Source organism: Mercenaria mercenaria, chromosome 4 (genome assembly GCF_021730395.1).
Source record: "Mercenaria mercenaria strain notata chromosome 4, MADL_Memer_1, whole genome shotgun sequence".
NCBI lineage: Eukaryota > Metazoa > Mollusca > Bivalvia > Venerida > Veneridae > Mercenaria > Mercenaria mercenaria.
The window spans coordinates 44,280,891-44,296,036 of NC_069364.1; the positions used below are offsets into that span (position 1 = coordinate 44,280,891).

At 35.2% G+C, this 15,146-nt stretch overlaps 1 protein-coding gene across 1 annotated transcript in view; it reads right to left on the reverse strand.

The window, feature by feature from the left end:
- LOC123565016 (arylsulfatase J-like) overlaps window positions 1-15,146 on the reverse strand; it is a 60,625-nt gene that overhangs the window by 27,176 nt on the left and 18,303 nt on the right. The window contains exon 3 of the mRNA XM_053541064.1: window positions 1,620-1,807. Coding sequence (XP_053397039.1) covers window positions 1,620-1,807 — 188 coding nt within the window. The remainder of the gene's footprint in view (window positions 1-1,619; window positions 1,808-15,146) is intronic.

Genomic DNA, 15,146 nt, shown 5'->3' on the forward strand with positions numbered 1-15,146 from the left:
GAATCGAAGAAGTTTAGCGCAGTCTGACTAAAGGAAATCTCCAATTACGCTACCCTTACGAACTGAAGACGTGCTATCGATAGCCTCGTTCTGACTACCCTTTCGCTAGCCAATCAGAGCCTTGCTTTCAACATTTTGAAAGTTAAAGTAGAAGTTTAAAAATCTATATTTAGCCTGGGGTTTTCATATAATTTACAACTCTTATGACGACCACAACGCGACTACGTCCTCTTGTTTTGAGAGAAATCATGTCACGGTACGAACTTGGTAATGTAAGTTGTCAGAGAGCCGGTTAGCGCAATCGGTAGAGCACTCGCTCTGTAAGCGAGGGGTCCCGGGTTGGAGCCTCGGAATGGCTGCACATTTTTCTCACCCTTTGACAATCGACGCTATTTTGATGGTTCAGCCAAATGCTTGTTGAAACGAGTCGTCTGGTTGGTTCAAATAAAAATAGATTTGCGAAAACAAACATAGAGACCCGTACGGGGCTCTTGTGAGTTGTTCCCGACTGCGAAAATCTCTACGAGCTCGTAGAGAACTCGGGAGCTCGCTGAAACATTTTCACCGAGTCCTCCACCAGTTCAAAAAAATCCTTACGACGCTCGAACGAGTCAACGATGTCAGTACGGACGCCGTACTAGTTCTCCAAAATTCGACTAAAAACCTACTGGTACGGAGCGTTCTTGTGACCAGGGTATTTTTGAATAAATAACGACTAATTTTAGTGAATCAGCCTTATCAAATAGCGTAAGAACCACGAGAGTTATGACTTTAACGGATAAAGTTCTCCGGTTACTTGATACCGTACTCGTAGTAAAAGTTGGAAAAGAATGCCTTTGGATTTTTTTTTTGGCCAGGATAATTTCGACTACATATTCCATCACCGGAAACTGTAAATTTAAGAGTAATTTTCAGTCAAGTCACCAGGTTTTCTATCCGTCTGTATCACTGGATATTTATATCCAAAAATTGTGCATGTATGAAATACTTCCGGGATTGTACACATTTGCAAAGCACGAAAGTACACTCAACAACCTATGTATGACTTTTTATTTATTGAAATAGAATAATAATGAGAATAATAAAAATATAACAAATTTTAATCAACGTTGTTACGGCAAGAGAAATGTTGCTTTCTTAAAACGCCTTTGCATTTTAATAATTTAGCTGTGACTATTCTAACAGATACCATTGCTTAGCATAATCATCTATAAACTGCGTATCATGACATTATCAGAGTTGTTTACAAGATTTCTGGGTCCCGCTCGCGTAGCTTAATAGGGAAAGCGCCGTTCTACGGTTTGCAGGCCAAGTTCGATCCTCGGGCGGGCTGTATGTTCTTTGTGACGATTTGATAAAATACATTGTCATAAATCATACGTCCTCTGTCCCTGTTTCATGTGGGGAAGTTGGTAGTAACTTGCGGAGAACAGGTTTGTACTGGTAATGAATCCTGGAACACTTGTTAGGTTAACTGTCCGCTGTTACATAACTGAAATAATGTTGAAAAAGGCGGCGTTAAACTCGAAACAAATAAACAAAATACGATTTCTGGGGGTCACTTATAAAGGACTGGAACCAGAATTTTAGATCTTGTACGGAAAACTATTGTTTCTTACCTTTTCAAGGTCATGTCCATTTATGATGTCTTTTACTTTTGAGCCAAATAAATATGTTGAGTAAGTACCATTGTATTTCGATATGTTTGCTGGTCGGTCATTCTCCATAAGGTCGAATCCGAACATATGCTTCTCTTGGTAGTTTCCTGTCACATGCGTGTAGTAGTCGGAATGACCACTAAGAAATCCTTACAAAAGATATCAAACTTCAGTAGTATCATACCGTCAAAGAATATTCATTATTTAAGTTGTTTGCAATATGATAAAGATAAAGCAATAACAAAACATGATAGGGCGGCACAGTGGTGTAGGATTATAGCGTCTCTCACTTAGGTCCTATGTAACGGGTTCCAGATCCGCAGAGAGCGAATGTAACCAAAGTCCCTTACTTAGGAACGAGTACAGATAAGATGTCAAGGAAGCGGCTATCACACACATTTAACATTAATCTTAAGAACTGTCTCTTTTCAAATGATAAAATTTGTAAAGATCCTTTGGAAACAACAAATGGAATAATATCAAACTCTGTTAGATTGAGCCTGTTTTTGAACGGTGATGAAATGTGCAACACATCTAAAGCCCCCTAGCACCGGCTTAAGCGGAACCTTACTACATATTTAATATTAAGCAGCAATCAATTTCAATTTTATTGTTAATAGCTGGAATTTTGGCTCCATGACAATTATTAAATCCAGGTGAGTCATAGCTTCTCTGAACATTATCCTTTGCTTGTATTGTGTATGTCTCTTAATGGCTCTGACTTTTACACTGTCAGTCACTGGCACCAGAACAGAAAGAAAATACTTCTGTACATGTTATACCTTACCCCTAGGTATTCTATAAGGATCATGGTCATGAACGGGAAAATACACTAACCCGTTTCAATCGTACATTTCTCAAGTTAAACGTGCAGTTCGGTGAATAGGTACCTAGTATATTGAACAAGCGATAATTTATCTTCCAACGTGCACCAGTCACATTGTCTCAATATTCCATATTGCTGAGATTATCAACATATTTTATGCTTTCGTCAACGTTACAGAAAAAACTTGCCTGACCTTCCCTAATGAACATCTGGTCTAGAGGTCACGGCAGTGTGCACATGTTAGGCGGAACGTAAACAGACAAAAACAGAATTTAAAAAAATCAAAATTTTACACTAAAACTCGAAATGATGAATGAAATTCATGTTGTATATGATTTTTAATTTGAAATCATACATTGAGGTCTACATCTGTTCTGCTTATTTTATTCATTTTGCACATTTATGCTGCATTTTCACATATAAGCGAACACGTGTAGTAAAATGACAACTGACATACATTTTCACAACAGCCAATCAGAATGGTTTTGTAATCTAGAACGGAACTTCACCAGGGAAGGTCAAGCAAGTTTGTTTTTTTTTGTAACGTTGAAAAAACTATAAACTACGCGCTGTTTGTGTAAGATAAGAAGTATTGAAGAAATGTGACCGGTACAAAATTGAAGATAAATTACCACTTGTTTGATATCCATAATACACATTTACGGAACTGCGTGCTTTAGGTATGAAATGCGGGATTGAAACGGGTTAGTATATTTTCCCCTTCATGACCATGGTTCTTGAAGAATACCTAGGGGTAGGGTATAACATGTACAGAGGCATTTTCTTTCTGGTCTGGCGCCAGTGCTGTCAGTCAGCGCATGCGAACTTTGTTCGAATTTGTTTATTTGTTATACGTGGGCATTGATTCTGCTTATATGTTGCTTTTGTCACCATTGCATGTGTTATGGGTTCAATTCGCGGAAAAAAATGTAAATATTATATTGTTGATTTAACAATACAATGTAAGGTGTATGTAAATTAACGACAATCATCTTAAACATCAAAGTCCTGGTAATTTCTTTAAAGTTTGATTTGTTACGAAGTTTTTGACATGCGCTTTTTCTGTTAAGCGGGTAGTCAACGCAAGCGCTTGCTTCTAAATATTTGTACATGGTTGAAACTTCAAAAATCTGCACCACATTTTGATAAACAAATATTCATAATAGGTAACTTCATCGGAAAGGCAACTTAGTCAATTTATAAAAAAAAAAAACAAATATCAAAAACACCTATTTATTTATATGCAATGACGTCTTTAATAACACTTGAACCGGAGTATTTATGTCAATCAAAAGTTCGTTTATCTCTTACGTTTCAAGTACACTTTTATTTATTAAGGTTTAAATTATTTTATATTGAAAAAGCACGGAATTCAAGGTTATCCTTTAAATAAGCATGGTAGAAGAGTTTAAGTGGTATATTATATTAAGATGGCAAATATGTTTCAAGATTGTCAAACCTGTGTCAGAAACATCAAATATCAATTTGCAGGAACCATAATATATAATAGTTGTAAAGGAAAAAACGTCAAATTTGGTTATTTAAGTCAGATCAGTCTACTGCCTCTACAACAGAAAGTATGGCAGATACAAATGTACATTGGTAACAGTTTTTCCAAAAACTGTTGGTCAAACAAGTATGATCAGCGTTTCTATGGCAGTTACTTGCGGAAAACAGGTTAGTACAGGTATAGAATCCAGGAACACTGGTTAGGTTAACTTCCCACCGTTACATGACTGAAACACTGTTGAAAAACGGCGGTCAACCCAAAACAAACAAACAAACAAACGTGTAACATGAAATAAACTACAAAAATAAGCCTTTAGATCTTTATTTAAATTCTGATGAATATTATTATAAAACATTTTCGCCTACAGAAATGCTTGACATTCTTGCGACATTTTATGATACTGTACCTGGGCCAGTTTAAATCAGTTATCAACTTTTGTTTTGGAAAACAAGACATTTTACAGATTCCTGGAAAGAAGCTTCTGTCGCGAAATTGGTCCTTTCGCGCTTTAAGTGCATTTCGATAAATTGTATTAATATACAGTGGTCTATGTAATAGTCAGAGGTATTTCCGTAGGCGAGTGACGTCATACGGCCATATAAATACACACTGCGCATCCAGTTTGGGCAGATCGTCCTGGGAGCTCGAAGAGTGCACATCGAAGAGAAACTGGAGAAATAATTTATAATAAATAAGCCATAATTATAACTGGGACTTTGGTAATAAATAATGTAGGTGAGGCACCCTCATATTTGCAGCTAAGGCTCGTCCTTGCTGGGTCCTCTTGATAGCTATATTATTTTATTGGTCCGGGTCGCACTATAAGCTGATGGTTTAAGGTTATAGTGCTGAACCTTGGTAGGTCTGAGACAAGGTTTAAGACATAGTTTGAGACAAGGGTTAAAACAGTGGTTTAGGACAAAATTGTTAGGTGTTTGAGACATTTGGGTTGAATTAGTTTTAAGCCTAGGTGGGTTGTGGAAAGGTCAGTCCCTCATCCTTGCAGCGTATGTTCATACGTGTGGGGTTTCCAGTCCATATACTCATTCTAGGTCGAGTTGTTCGTGACAAGTTGTTGAAACGTACGGTTTGAAACAGCTGGTTAAAGATCATAAATTTAGGTTGTTTGAAACCAGCTTGTGTACAATAAGGACCGCATAGTAAATTGATTATCTGCTTGATTTTTAGTTAATTTATGTTTCAAATAATCATTTACAAATCATTGGTCAAACCAATCAGAAGCAAGGCAGCTTAAGGAAAATTCATTATACACGTTTTATAGTAATCAAAAGTAGATAGCTTGAGAAAAATTATATATATATATATATAGTTTAGCTATAGAGTTACGCTCGGTACACGTGACACTTCCCATGCCAAAAGATAATAGGTAAGGAAGCACAAAGCACCAACAACACAGCCCCAGAGCCACGCATTTGCATAGTAGGTCCACACCAAAAAGAAGCTGTTATGGAAAAATATTTCAGACGGGTTGCTTCAAACATCCAACATGTACATATGAATTTATACTTAATATAGATGGAGGGGAAAGAAATGGTGAGGGGCAAAATGGGGCCGGGGGGCGGAACCCGAAGGTGAAAGTTGCACAAGGACGATTATACAAGGGAATGCCATGTTCTTTAATAACAGTCGCACTACAACGTAAACCACAATAGCGCACTCATGTACCAAAGATAAACACACAACTACGATCAACTGAATAACATAGAAAAACGAACAAGCAACACATAAGAAAATATGTAACATGAAATAAACTACAAAAATAAGCCTTTAGATCTTTATTTAAATTAATGGGGCCGGGGGTGGGGGACCCGAAGGTGAAAGTTGAACAAGGACAAAAACCTTGAAAAAATATCACGAAGCACTGTGATTATAAACCAATTGCAATTCCTCGTTGATTGTGTAAAACACTGGAAAGAATGTTTAATTCTAGCATTGCCTGGTATCTAGAATCTCATAATGCACTGCCTTCTGGTAATTCCGCTCGAAAATAATTGAGAAATATAGCCATATATTCCAAAGTATTCCTTGGTCTAAGACAAAAACAAATAAACATGTATCTCTTCTGGGGACTGCGACTGGAATCGGAAATGACGTCATCAATATGGCGGCCAAATATGAAAATGTTGGTTTTTGTATAATGTCTCACGAAAGCAGTAACATGTTGCTTATATCGAATGGTAATCAAAAGACGTTTATTATTAATATTTACATTTCTAAGATAAAAATGATATTCAAACAATATATTTTACTATCTTTTCATCTTTTCCCCAACCACCTAAATAGTAAAACAATTTTCACTTTGGTATTACACCCAGTAATTTATATTTTCGACGGTTCTTTTATAGATTAAACGGTATTCTAATATGCTTGTCTCTGTTAAAACACTCTTACGTTAGAATGACGTCACGGTAAGGTGCGATGACCTTAAAGTTTTAGTTGCGACACAAAGAGCGCATCTATATTTTATCTTCTGTTTTAGATGAACGGCATATTAGAATCAAATATATAGTAAAAGAGTGTTTTAACACTTTTTATGCAAGATGGGCAGTTATACGTCGTACAAATAATTTCACTCAGGCTGCGCCTTCGTGAAATAATAAAGCCCAACGTATAACCGCCCATCTTGCATAAATAGTGTTTAAACACTCTTTTCAGTCTTTTGCTATAAATTATTTCTTAAATATTGTTATATTGTCGAACGTAGCAGGAAATATAACGTACAATCTGGGAATTGTATTACCTTGACTAGATTTGAACTAGTAACTGAAAAGCTGACTATTTATGATAATTCACTACAAATCAATGACAAACGCTTCAGAAAATAGTCTAGACTTTAAGTTTGTGTATTTTGCACGTATTGTATATCTATTCTAAATGTATAATACAACGCAAATACTGATGTTGTAATTTTCCGGAGTGGAGTTTTATTACTCAGGATCGACGTCAAGAACCGGTGTATTTTTACTGATTTCATCGTCAGTCCCATACAAACAGAGCTTTGTACATTTAAGGTATTAGGCCCTTTTTGAAGAGTATTCAATTCCTACCATAAACCTACTTTGATAGCTATTTTCAGGGGGGCGTAGGTTCAAGCCCTACTGGGACAAATATTTTTTCCTTGTTTTCCTTTTTCTCTAGTAAGTTTTTACTTCTTTCTAGACTTGTTATTGATTCATTGTACAAAAATGGGGAAAAAAAATTTGATATGCGATTTCCTGCTGTTAAAAGTGAATTTACCTCTAAAACAGAAGGGGTAGAGTTACACATCCTTAAAAATACTGAGTTACATGCGGTAAAAGTTCTCTATTTTGCCTTCATTCTTAGATTACATATTGTGGAAGAAATATAGGTAGGTTTTACTTCTGCCCCAAGGTTATTTTTGAAAGAAGTGAGCAAAGTTCAAAACATACCCGCAGGATTCGACCATAATTTTTCAATATTCGAGTTGGAATTCTGTCTGATTAAATCCGTTTACTCGAGTCACCCTAGAAAAAATGATATTGACTGTTTTTATTTTAAGTTTTATGACTGTTTACCAATAGTTTGATGTTTCTTTCATAAAAAATAATGGAATAATAAATTCTCTGAAAACGTTTTGGATAAAGGCCACCACTTTGAAATTTGTCTCTACTTGACCTTTAGGAAATACCATAAATTACACAAAATTTATAAAAAACGGCACGGTAAAAGTTTTTAAAAATTTACATATAAGTGCAAAGTGCGGTCAACTGTAAGAATATACCAAGCAAATGCTATTTTTTAAACATTACTATTAGGTGTCTAATACCTATAGTAATTTTAGAAGAGCATATGGGTCAGGTTGTAGTGTTTTTTGATTACCGGGACAAAACAATCTGTTTCTGTCTTCCATCCGTATTTTCTGGATCTGGCAAAAGAGGGTATACCTCTTTGTCATTGTCCTATATGTAAGAATGATACTGAGCCCTTTTCATGGCTTGGAGAAAGGCCGCATTTTTGGCGGAAGTTTTTCAGACTGCGCTTGTTTCCTACGAAACATTCACCTTAATTCTTCTAGTTTCTTAACGGTAGTTCCTGGCTGATAAAGAAAATAAATGTATTCTTCAAGCAAATCAAGACTTGATTGATTTAAATTAAGTTATCCTAAATTCTGAAAAAAACTTCGAGACGAGCTGCCGTAAAGGCCTTCCAACGCGACATGTTTCCTTTGCCGGCCTTTGATCTAGATTATCAGTCCAAGAGAAAGCATGAAATCTCGGTAAGGCTTCGACCTTCTAATCACGCAAGTTTTCTACAGCTGGTCCCAGTAGTATCTTCCTTAACTTAGAACCGGTACCTGTGAACAAATACGTTCATTATACACAAGAAAATGTCAACATCTGCTGCACCGCACTTTGAAGCGTCTAAAGCATGAAGGATCAAATTTGTGTTAGCATCCTCCTTTTGGGCTTGCAAGGAAGTCAGCTGGCTGATCATCATCTGATGTACCTAATGCCTCAAATATTTTCATCAGTGCATTCTTGTCTGCACAATGATGCATGGTACCATCAACAACAAACAGAGCTCATGGAACGAAAGTTAATTCGTACATGCTGATAAGTATGTTCTAGCTCTATTTCAGATCTTGAATTGTCAACAATGAGCATTCTAGCAAACAAACCTCTGACCTATTTAAGTTCTAAAACTTTGTCACCTATCAAGTTTTGTTTCCTTCAAGGAGTTTTCCCATAACTTTAGCTTGCATTTTCAATGGGTCCCCGAAGTTTGTGGACTTGTTCAAAAGACGTTCTTGAATAAATTGGTCCATATTCTGCTTACCAATTGTTGTTTTCATTTTTATTTCCTAACCGAGCGTTGGCCTTTGAAAATTGAATGTTCTCGGGCAACTAAGAAACGTTTTGTTATAGCTTTCTCATTTAACGTAATACCTTTGATACCGCCAGCTTCTTTCATCCAATGATTAACTTTGCATAAAATGGTAACATTGATAATCCTGATATTATAGAGGAATTGCTCTTGTTGATATTTTTAGTGAAGTGTATATACGTATATTGACTACACGAGTAACTTTTTACTGTAATGCATTTAAAAAAATCACCGAAGCACAAGCTGGATTTCGCTCTGGATACTCTACTATTGAATATAGTTTTGTTTTATATTCTATAATAAGTAAATACCTAAGTATGAGGCGTAAAATGTTGACTTTAAATTTGACTCTGTTCATAGATCAATATAATATACAGCACTGATTCAAAATGGTATAAAGGGTAATCTATTGAAATCAGTTGTAAGTACATTGTATTTATCATTCTGTAAAAGCATGTGTAAGAAGTAATGCATCATGTACTGCAACATTCGAATGCCCCCTTGGTTTAAGACAAGGTTGTAATATAGATAATGTTAGATAATGTAATCAGAAGTAGTGGAATTCATGGTATACAACATTTACCAAATGATGTTGAAATTTTTTTGTTGCTGTTTGCTGATAATGTGGCCTTAGTATCTGATACTGTTAATGGATTACAGAGGCATTTTAATGTCTTACATCAGTACTGTTTAGAGTGGAAATTGAAGATTAATGTTGAAAACTAAACTTGTTGTATTCAAAAATGTTGGTACTTTATCTAAAAAAAAGAAAACTGGATGTATGATGGCAAGGCCATAGAAACTGTAAATGCTTTTAGTTATGTTGGTTTAAATTTTACCTGCAGATTGTCATTGTATAAAATGTCTGAACATGTGGCACTTAAAGCAAAACAAGTGCTCGTATCCCTTTTAAAGAGTATGTATAATTTGTTATTAATGTCTTATAAAACGTTCTTTAAGATTTTTGATGCTAAGATATCTCCGGTTTTACTATACGGTTCAGAACTTTGGGGCTTAGAAGTCAGGGATTATTTAGAACGTGTTCTCGTATATGCTTGTATGCACCATGCTGCTGTTTTAGGTGATTGTGCTAGATTTCCTATGTATATCTGGGCTTCAAAGAGATGTATAAAATTTTGTATTCGTATTGTTAATATGCCTGGAGATAGATATGTAAAGAAATGTTACAATATGCTTAAACACTGGGACCATCTTGGTTATAAAAACTGGGTTACTACATTGAGAAAAAATTTGTATCGTAATGGCTTTGAATATATATGGGAGAAACAAGCAATAGATAATCCAAATGTATTCATAAAACAATATACAACAAGATTAAAAGATCAGTATCTACAAATTTGGAACGTTAAAATGGTTAACAATAAGAAACTGGTATTATATAAAGGTTTTAAAGAAAGATTTGTTTTTTAAGATTACCCTGAACCCATAAATATTGTTTTAATGTCTAGTATGAAGTGCTTGTTACTGCGTAATCTTTCACAGTTTATATATTATGCCATGAAATTACAATCTGAAATAATATCGTAACTTTATAATTATTAGGTATGCAATGTAACCTACTACAGTGTATATTTATAATGTCATGTAATTTTTGTTCAGATGTAACATCTTGTCATCACTTACGTTTTGTTTAATTATTTAGTTATGAATTACCATATTCTTTTACCTGAACATTTTGTCATGACAACATACACATATTTTATTATCTATGCTTGTATTTTACTATTGTGTATGGGCCGGTGACCTTAAATGCAAAATAAATAAAGTCTAAATTCTAACTTGTTCTAAAGCATGATCTGCTCCTAAAGCACGGAAAGCTGCTTTCGACTTATTGACAACCCAGTTTCTTTCAGAAAATTCATTCCATAATAAGGGATCTGTCTGCTTTAGCTGATGCAGTTCAGCTAAGTATAGAGTAATCATTCTTACAAAGTTTTGTCTATCCGTTGCAAAGAAATACCTCAAAACGTTTTGCAAAGAAGACAAATGTAATGCCCAGTCACTGGTCCTTACAGGTCTGATAAATTCCAACATAATTAGAACCATGTGCATATGAAATAAAAATGTTCTATGCATTAGGTTTGCTTTTTCATCAAAATATATTAGATGTTTGAGGATGTCACTTGTCTGCAGGCAATTCAAATGGTCATTTAATTCTTCTAGGACTTCATCTCTAGACAGAGACCTACATGCATTGTTTAGTGCCTCTGATTTTTTTCTCAACTCAGAATCACCATTATTTTGTTTGAAAGTACTTATCTATATATAGACAAAACAACGCAGGAACAGATGTGGTGTGAGCTTTAATTCCTCGTTTCACATGATTTCCTTCGGGAACTTGCTTAATAGTTCTTTGACCATATAGACCGGAGTGAAGCCATATGGCATCGATTCCTGAATTATGTATGTATAACACGTTAGTTCTTAACACTGCGATGACTGCATGGGGCTCCTCGGATCTTAAAACAACATCGTTAAAATAATCTCTTCTTGACATTAGCAGTTGTTGTGCTGGCTTATATAATCCATGTCAAGAGATATTACCGTCTTCAGACAAAATAGAATTCATTCTTTGCATGTGGTTAGATAGAGTAATCAAAGTAGAATATTCATCGGCGGGTGCATTTGTGTACCAATGCTTGTTAAATGCAACTTTTAGAAACAAAAATGTTGAATGTGGACCATGAAAGAGGGCCATTGGGTACAATCTTACTATCGGCATGAATACCAAAGTATGTCGCCAATATCCACGCAACTTCTTGTGGTGAGCAAATTATATCATCGCATTCAGGAAAGGATGAAAATGTGTTACAGTCTGGTTTAACATTTGCAGGAATACTGCATTCTTTGGTCTTCTTTTGAATCAATAACAAGTTCTTGGCATTGATCTCGAACTCAATCAAACATCGCTGATATATGTTTATTCCTGTTCCGTGAAGCGTGTTTTTACCATCGGGTGTATCTTCCTGGAAGTCACAGTTATCAATTGCTAAACAGCAGGACCTATCAGAGATGAAATTTCGAGGAATATACACACCGTCATTTGAAAACAAACTTTGAACAAACTCATTTGCTATTTGTGTTTTGACCATTTTGCCCCTCTTATATGTCACAGATACAGAGGTCATAGAGATAATCTATCAATTTCTTGCTTCTTAATATGGCACGAGCTTTGAGCCCAACTGACAACTGAAGTGGTCATTCTTTGGCATGATGGTTTTCTCCAATAAGGTTATTCTGTATTTGCTTTTTAGACAAACAGAAACACATGACATATTGTGCAAAAGTCAATATTCTTTGTTTAATAGTGCTGTCTACATTTTCTGTATGAACTTCATATGAATGTCCAATAAGTACCACCTAACGTAAAAGTGCGTACAACAAAGTTAGTATTATATCACCTACGAGCTGTTCAGAACTGAGAGACCCAATATACTTCCACGAACTCGATTTCTCAATTTGCTTTCACAAGTATTTAATGACAGAAAATAGGTTTTGCATTTCTGTTTCATTTTGCTTTTGCTCATACAGGTCAATTGCTCGATCCCTTTTTTCTTTGAGAGAGATATTCTTTCCGATTCGTTTTCTTTTAATGGTTTGGGATACTCTCTTCTATCATTTTTGCCTGCTTTTTATATGCCGCAGAACTACTTACACCATTTGCCTGTCGTATATTTGCGAGCGTTTAACAAATGGTCAACAAGGCTAATAAATTCAAATCCATCAGTCTGATCTGACTCAAACTGTTGTTTTATATCTGACTCTGTCCGTCCTTGTAAAACACTTCTTACATGTTTACTCAAACAGTGCTAATGATAACGGAAATCACTCGCATGAGCGATGCTTGGATCTATAGCAGTATTAAGCCTTATTCGGAGTTCATAGTTACCTGAAATTTCAACAGCTTGTTTTATTTTTGGCCGTAAAAATCTGCAGCAAACTTTATAAGGGAATACCTACATGTTCCTTTTTTTTAAACAGAACAAAACCAATAATACTTTCTAAAAGATTGAATAGAATGTCTAGTTTTAATATTTGTAGAATGAACTTCTGATATATTAGACCCACTCAGTGAAACACGTTTGTCAATGCTCGATACCCGTTTTTCATATCTTGTTCTGGCCCTTGATATCTTAAAACGATTGACCGTTTGGAGGGAGGTAGCAGTTTCTGTGCCAAGAAGATTTAAAATTTAAATATTCCTCACGCCCAAATCTCCATTTCTGTAAAACTGCCATCACCGTGTTTAGCCCTTTATTGAGAATTGCACTCAAAAGCGTTTCATGTGCTATTGGACTTTTACAAGTTCTCCTCCATGTTCTTTGCATACGAAACAGAGATCCAATATAGTTTCCATTCGTGGTCGCTTAGCCACTAAATGTGGCACATCATTTGAATACGACATATTATAATTATAATACGACTTTATACAATGACAAAGGAAGCGTATGCCTTACGCTGAACCAAACAGACAGATTATAAAAACAAGAACAAAATAGAAATTCGGAATCAAACACCACAAGATTGGAAAAAAAAAACAAATGAAAGAAAGATTAGAGTAAAGAAAGAAAATCGAATATCAACAATGATTAAAGACGGATAAAATATTCACAGATCGATCCATATGAAAGCAGACACATATACAAAGTGTACGTGTCGGTGCCTTAACCTGAACTGACACAGTCGTACAGGAAACAAGGGTATATTGATATTCGATAAGACGGAAGAACTAACAACCAATCAAAATGATTCTATTTTTAATCACAGTTGCTGCGGTGTTAAACATAAAAGTGTTTATACAGCGGCTCAAAAAAATATATCTTTAATTAGTTCTTCATACTATTTTGCATTGCCAAAATTGTACTTTTCCGAAATTATTTTTTAAACAATGAAAGTTCATCCACTACTCGCTAATTTGCTCTCGATTTATACGGCAAGAGATATATGAAAGGTATGGAGAAGATGTGCTTCCGAAGCATACCACTTGATACACGTTTGATCATATTTGAGATATATATTTTGGTTTGGTGGCAGTCTTGAAAATCTACAAATGATCAAATTTAATATTGATGATTTTGAACATTAAATTTGATGTTTACACATTTTCTGAGAAAAACCTCTTTTATATAGGTATTTCGTAGCTGCCATTGTGAAATTGCTGTGAATAGACCCCCCAGTCCCTTGTTTTTTGTTGTTTTTTTTTGGGGGGGGGACTTTCAAAGTTTAGCTACAGTGCATATAGTGCATTTGTAGGCAGTTTAGTGATTTTGTCCGGCTTGTCTAGATTAGAAGTAAGGATATATCCCTTAACTATTAAGGTATGCCAGCTGCTCGATATGGGCAGTATAAGTGAGTAAACAAATGTATACTGATAGTCATACATGGAAACCAAGAACTGAAGCAAACTATGAATTAATTTTTATGGCAAACTGATTTAATTTTCTTAAACTTTCACTGCAAAACAGAACATTGGCTATTGTAAATAACATGGTATTTGTTGGGTTTTTTTATTTGTGAACAAAGTGGTTGAGCATACTAAAAATGATACAAAACACAAATGATTGTATATATATGTTTGGATTGACATCATATCCTCTAATGGTATAAATGGTTTACTTCTTACAAAAAAGAAAGGAACCTCTCTGGCCAACTGGCTATAGCTCTTAATCAACCACCAAGTTTCAACCTCGCGTCTTTTGAGTTTTCATTTTATTTCTATGTGACCGCATCACACAAATATTCCGGACGTGTGAACAATAGTCCCATATTTATTTTTCGGCAAACGCCGTCTAAGAACGAATGCGTGACGTGCTCTAACCCGTGCCATGTGACTTAAGTTTGCAAATCAGATTACTTGATCACGTTTTACAGATAATTAATCAAAATGAAAGATTTATGTGACACTCTGCCTGGTTGGACTAGAGTGTTATTTTTCACTCATCTGATTGTTCAACGCTGAGTGAAATGTCAAAAAAACGTTTACCGTTAATGACGCTGTTTTCAGTTTAAAAGCTACGTTTCCCTCAGGTACTTCAGCAAAACTATTCATATATCTAAAAATGATAAGTAAGTCAAATAAATATAATAAAAAACCTGTATAAATTCCAACAGATATCAGTTTACAGATAGAGCTGAATACAGTTTGCGTACCACAAGAATAAGGGTGTGATTAGCCGATCGGTTAAAGTCTTCTAGGTAGAGAAGTGTCTTCAAGACCACTGCTGTAATTATTTGTCAACAAAATTGCACCCCTATGAAACCTTTT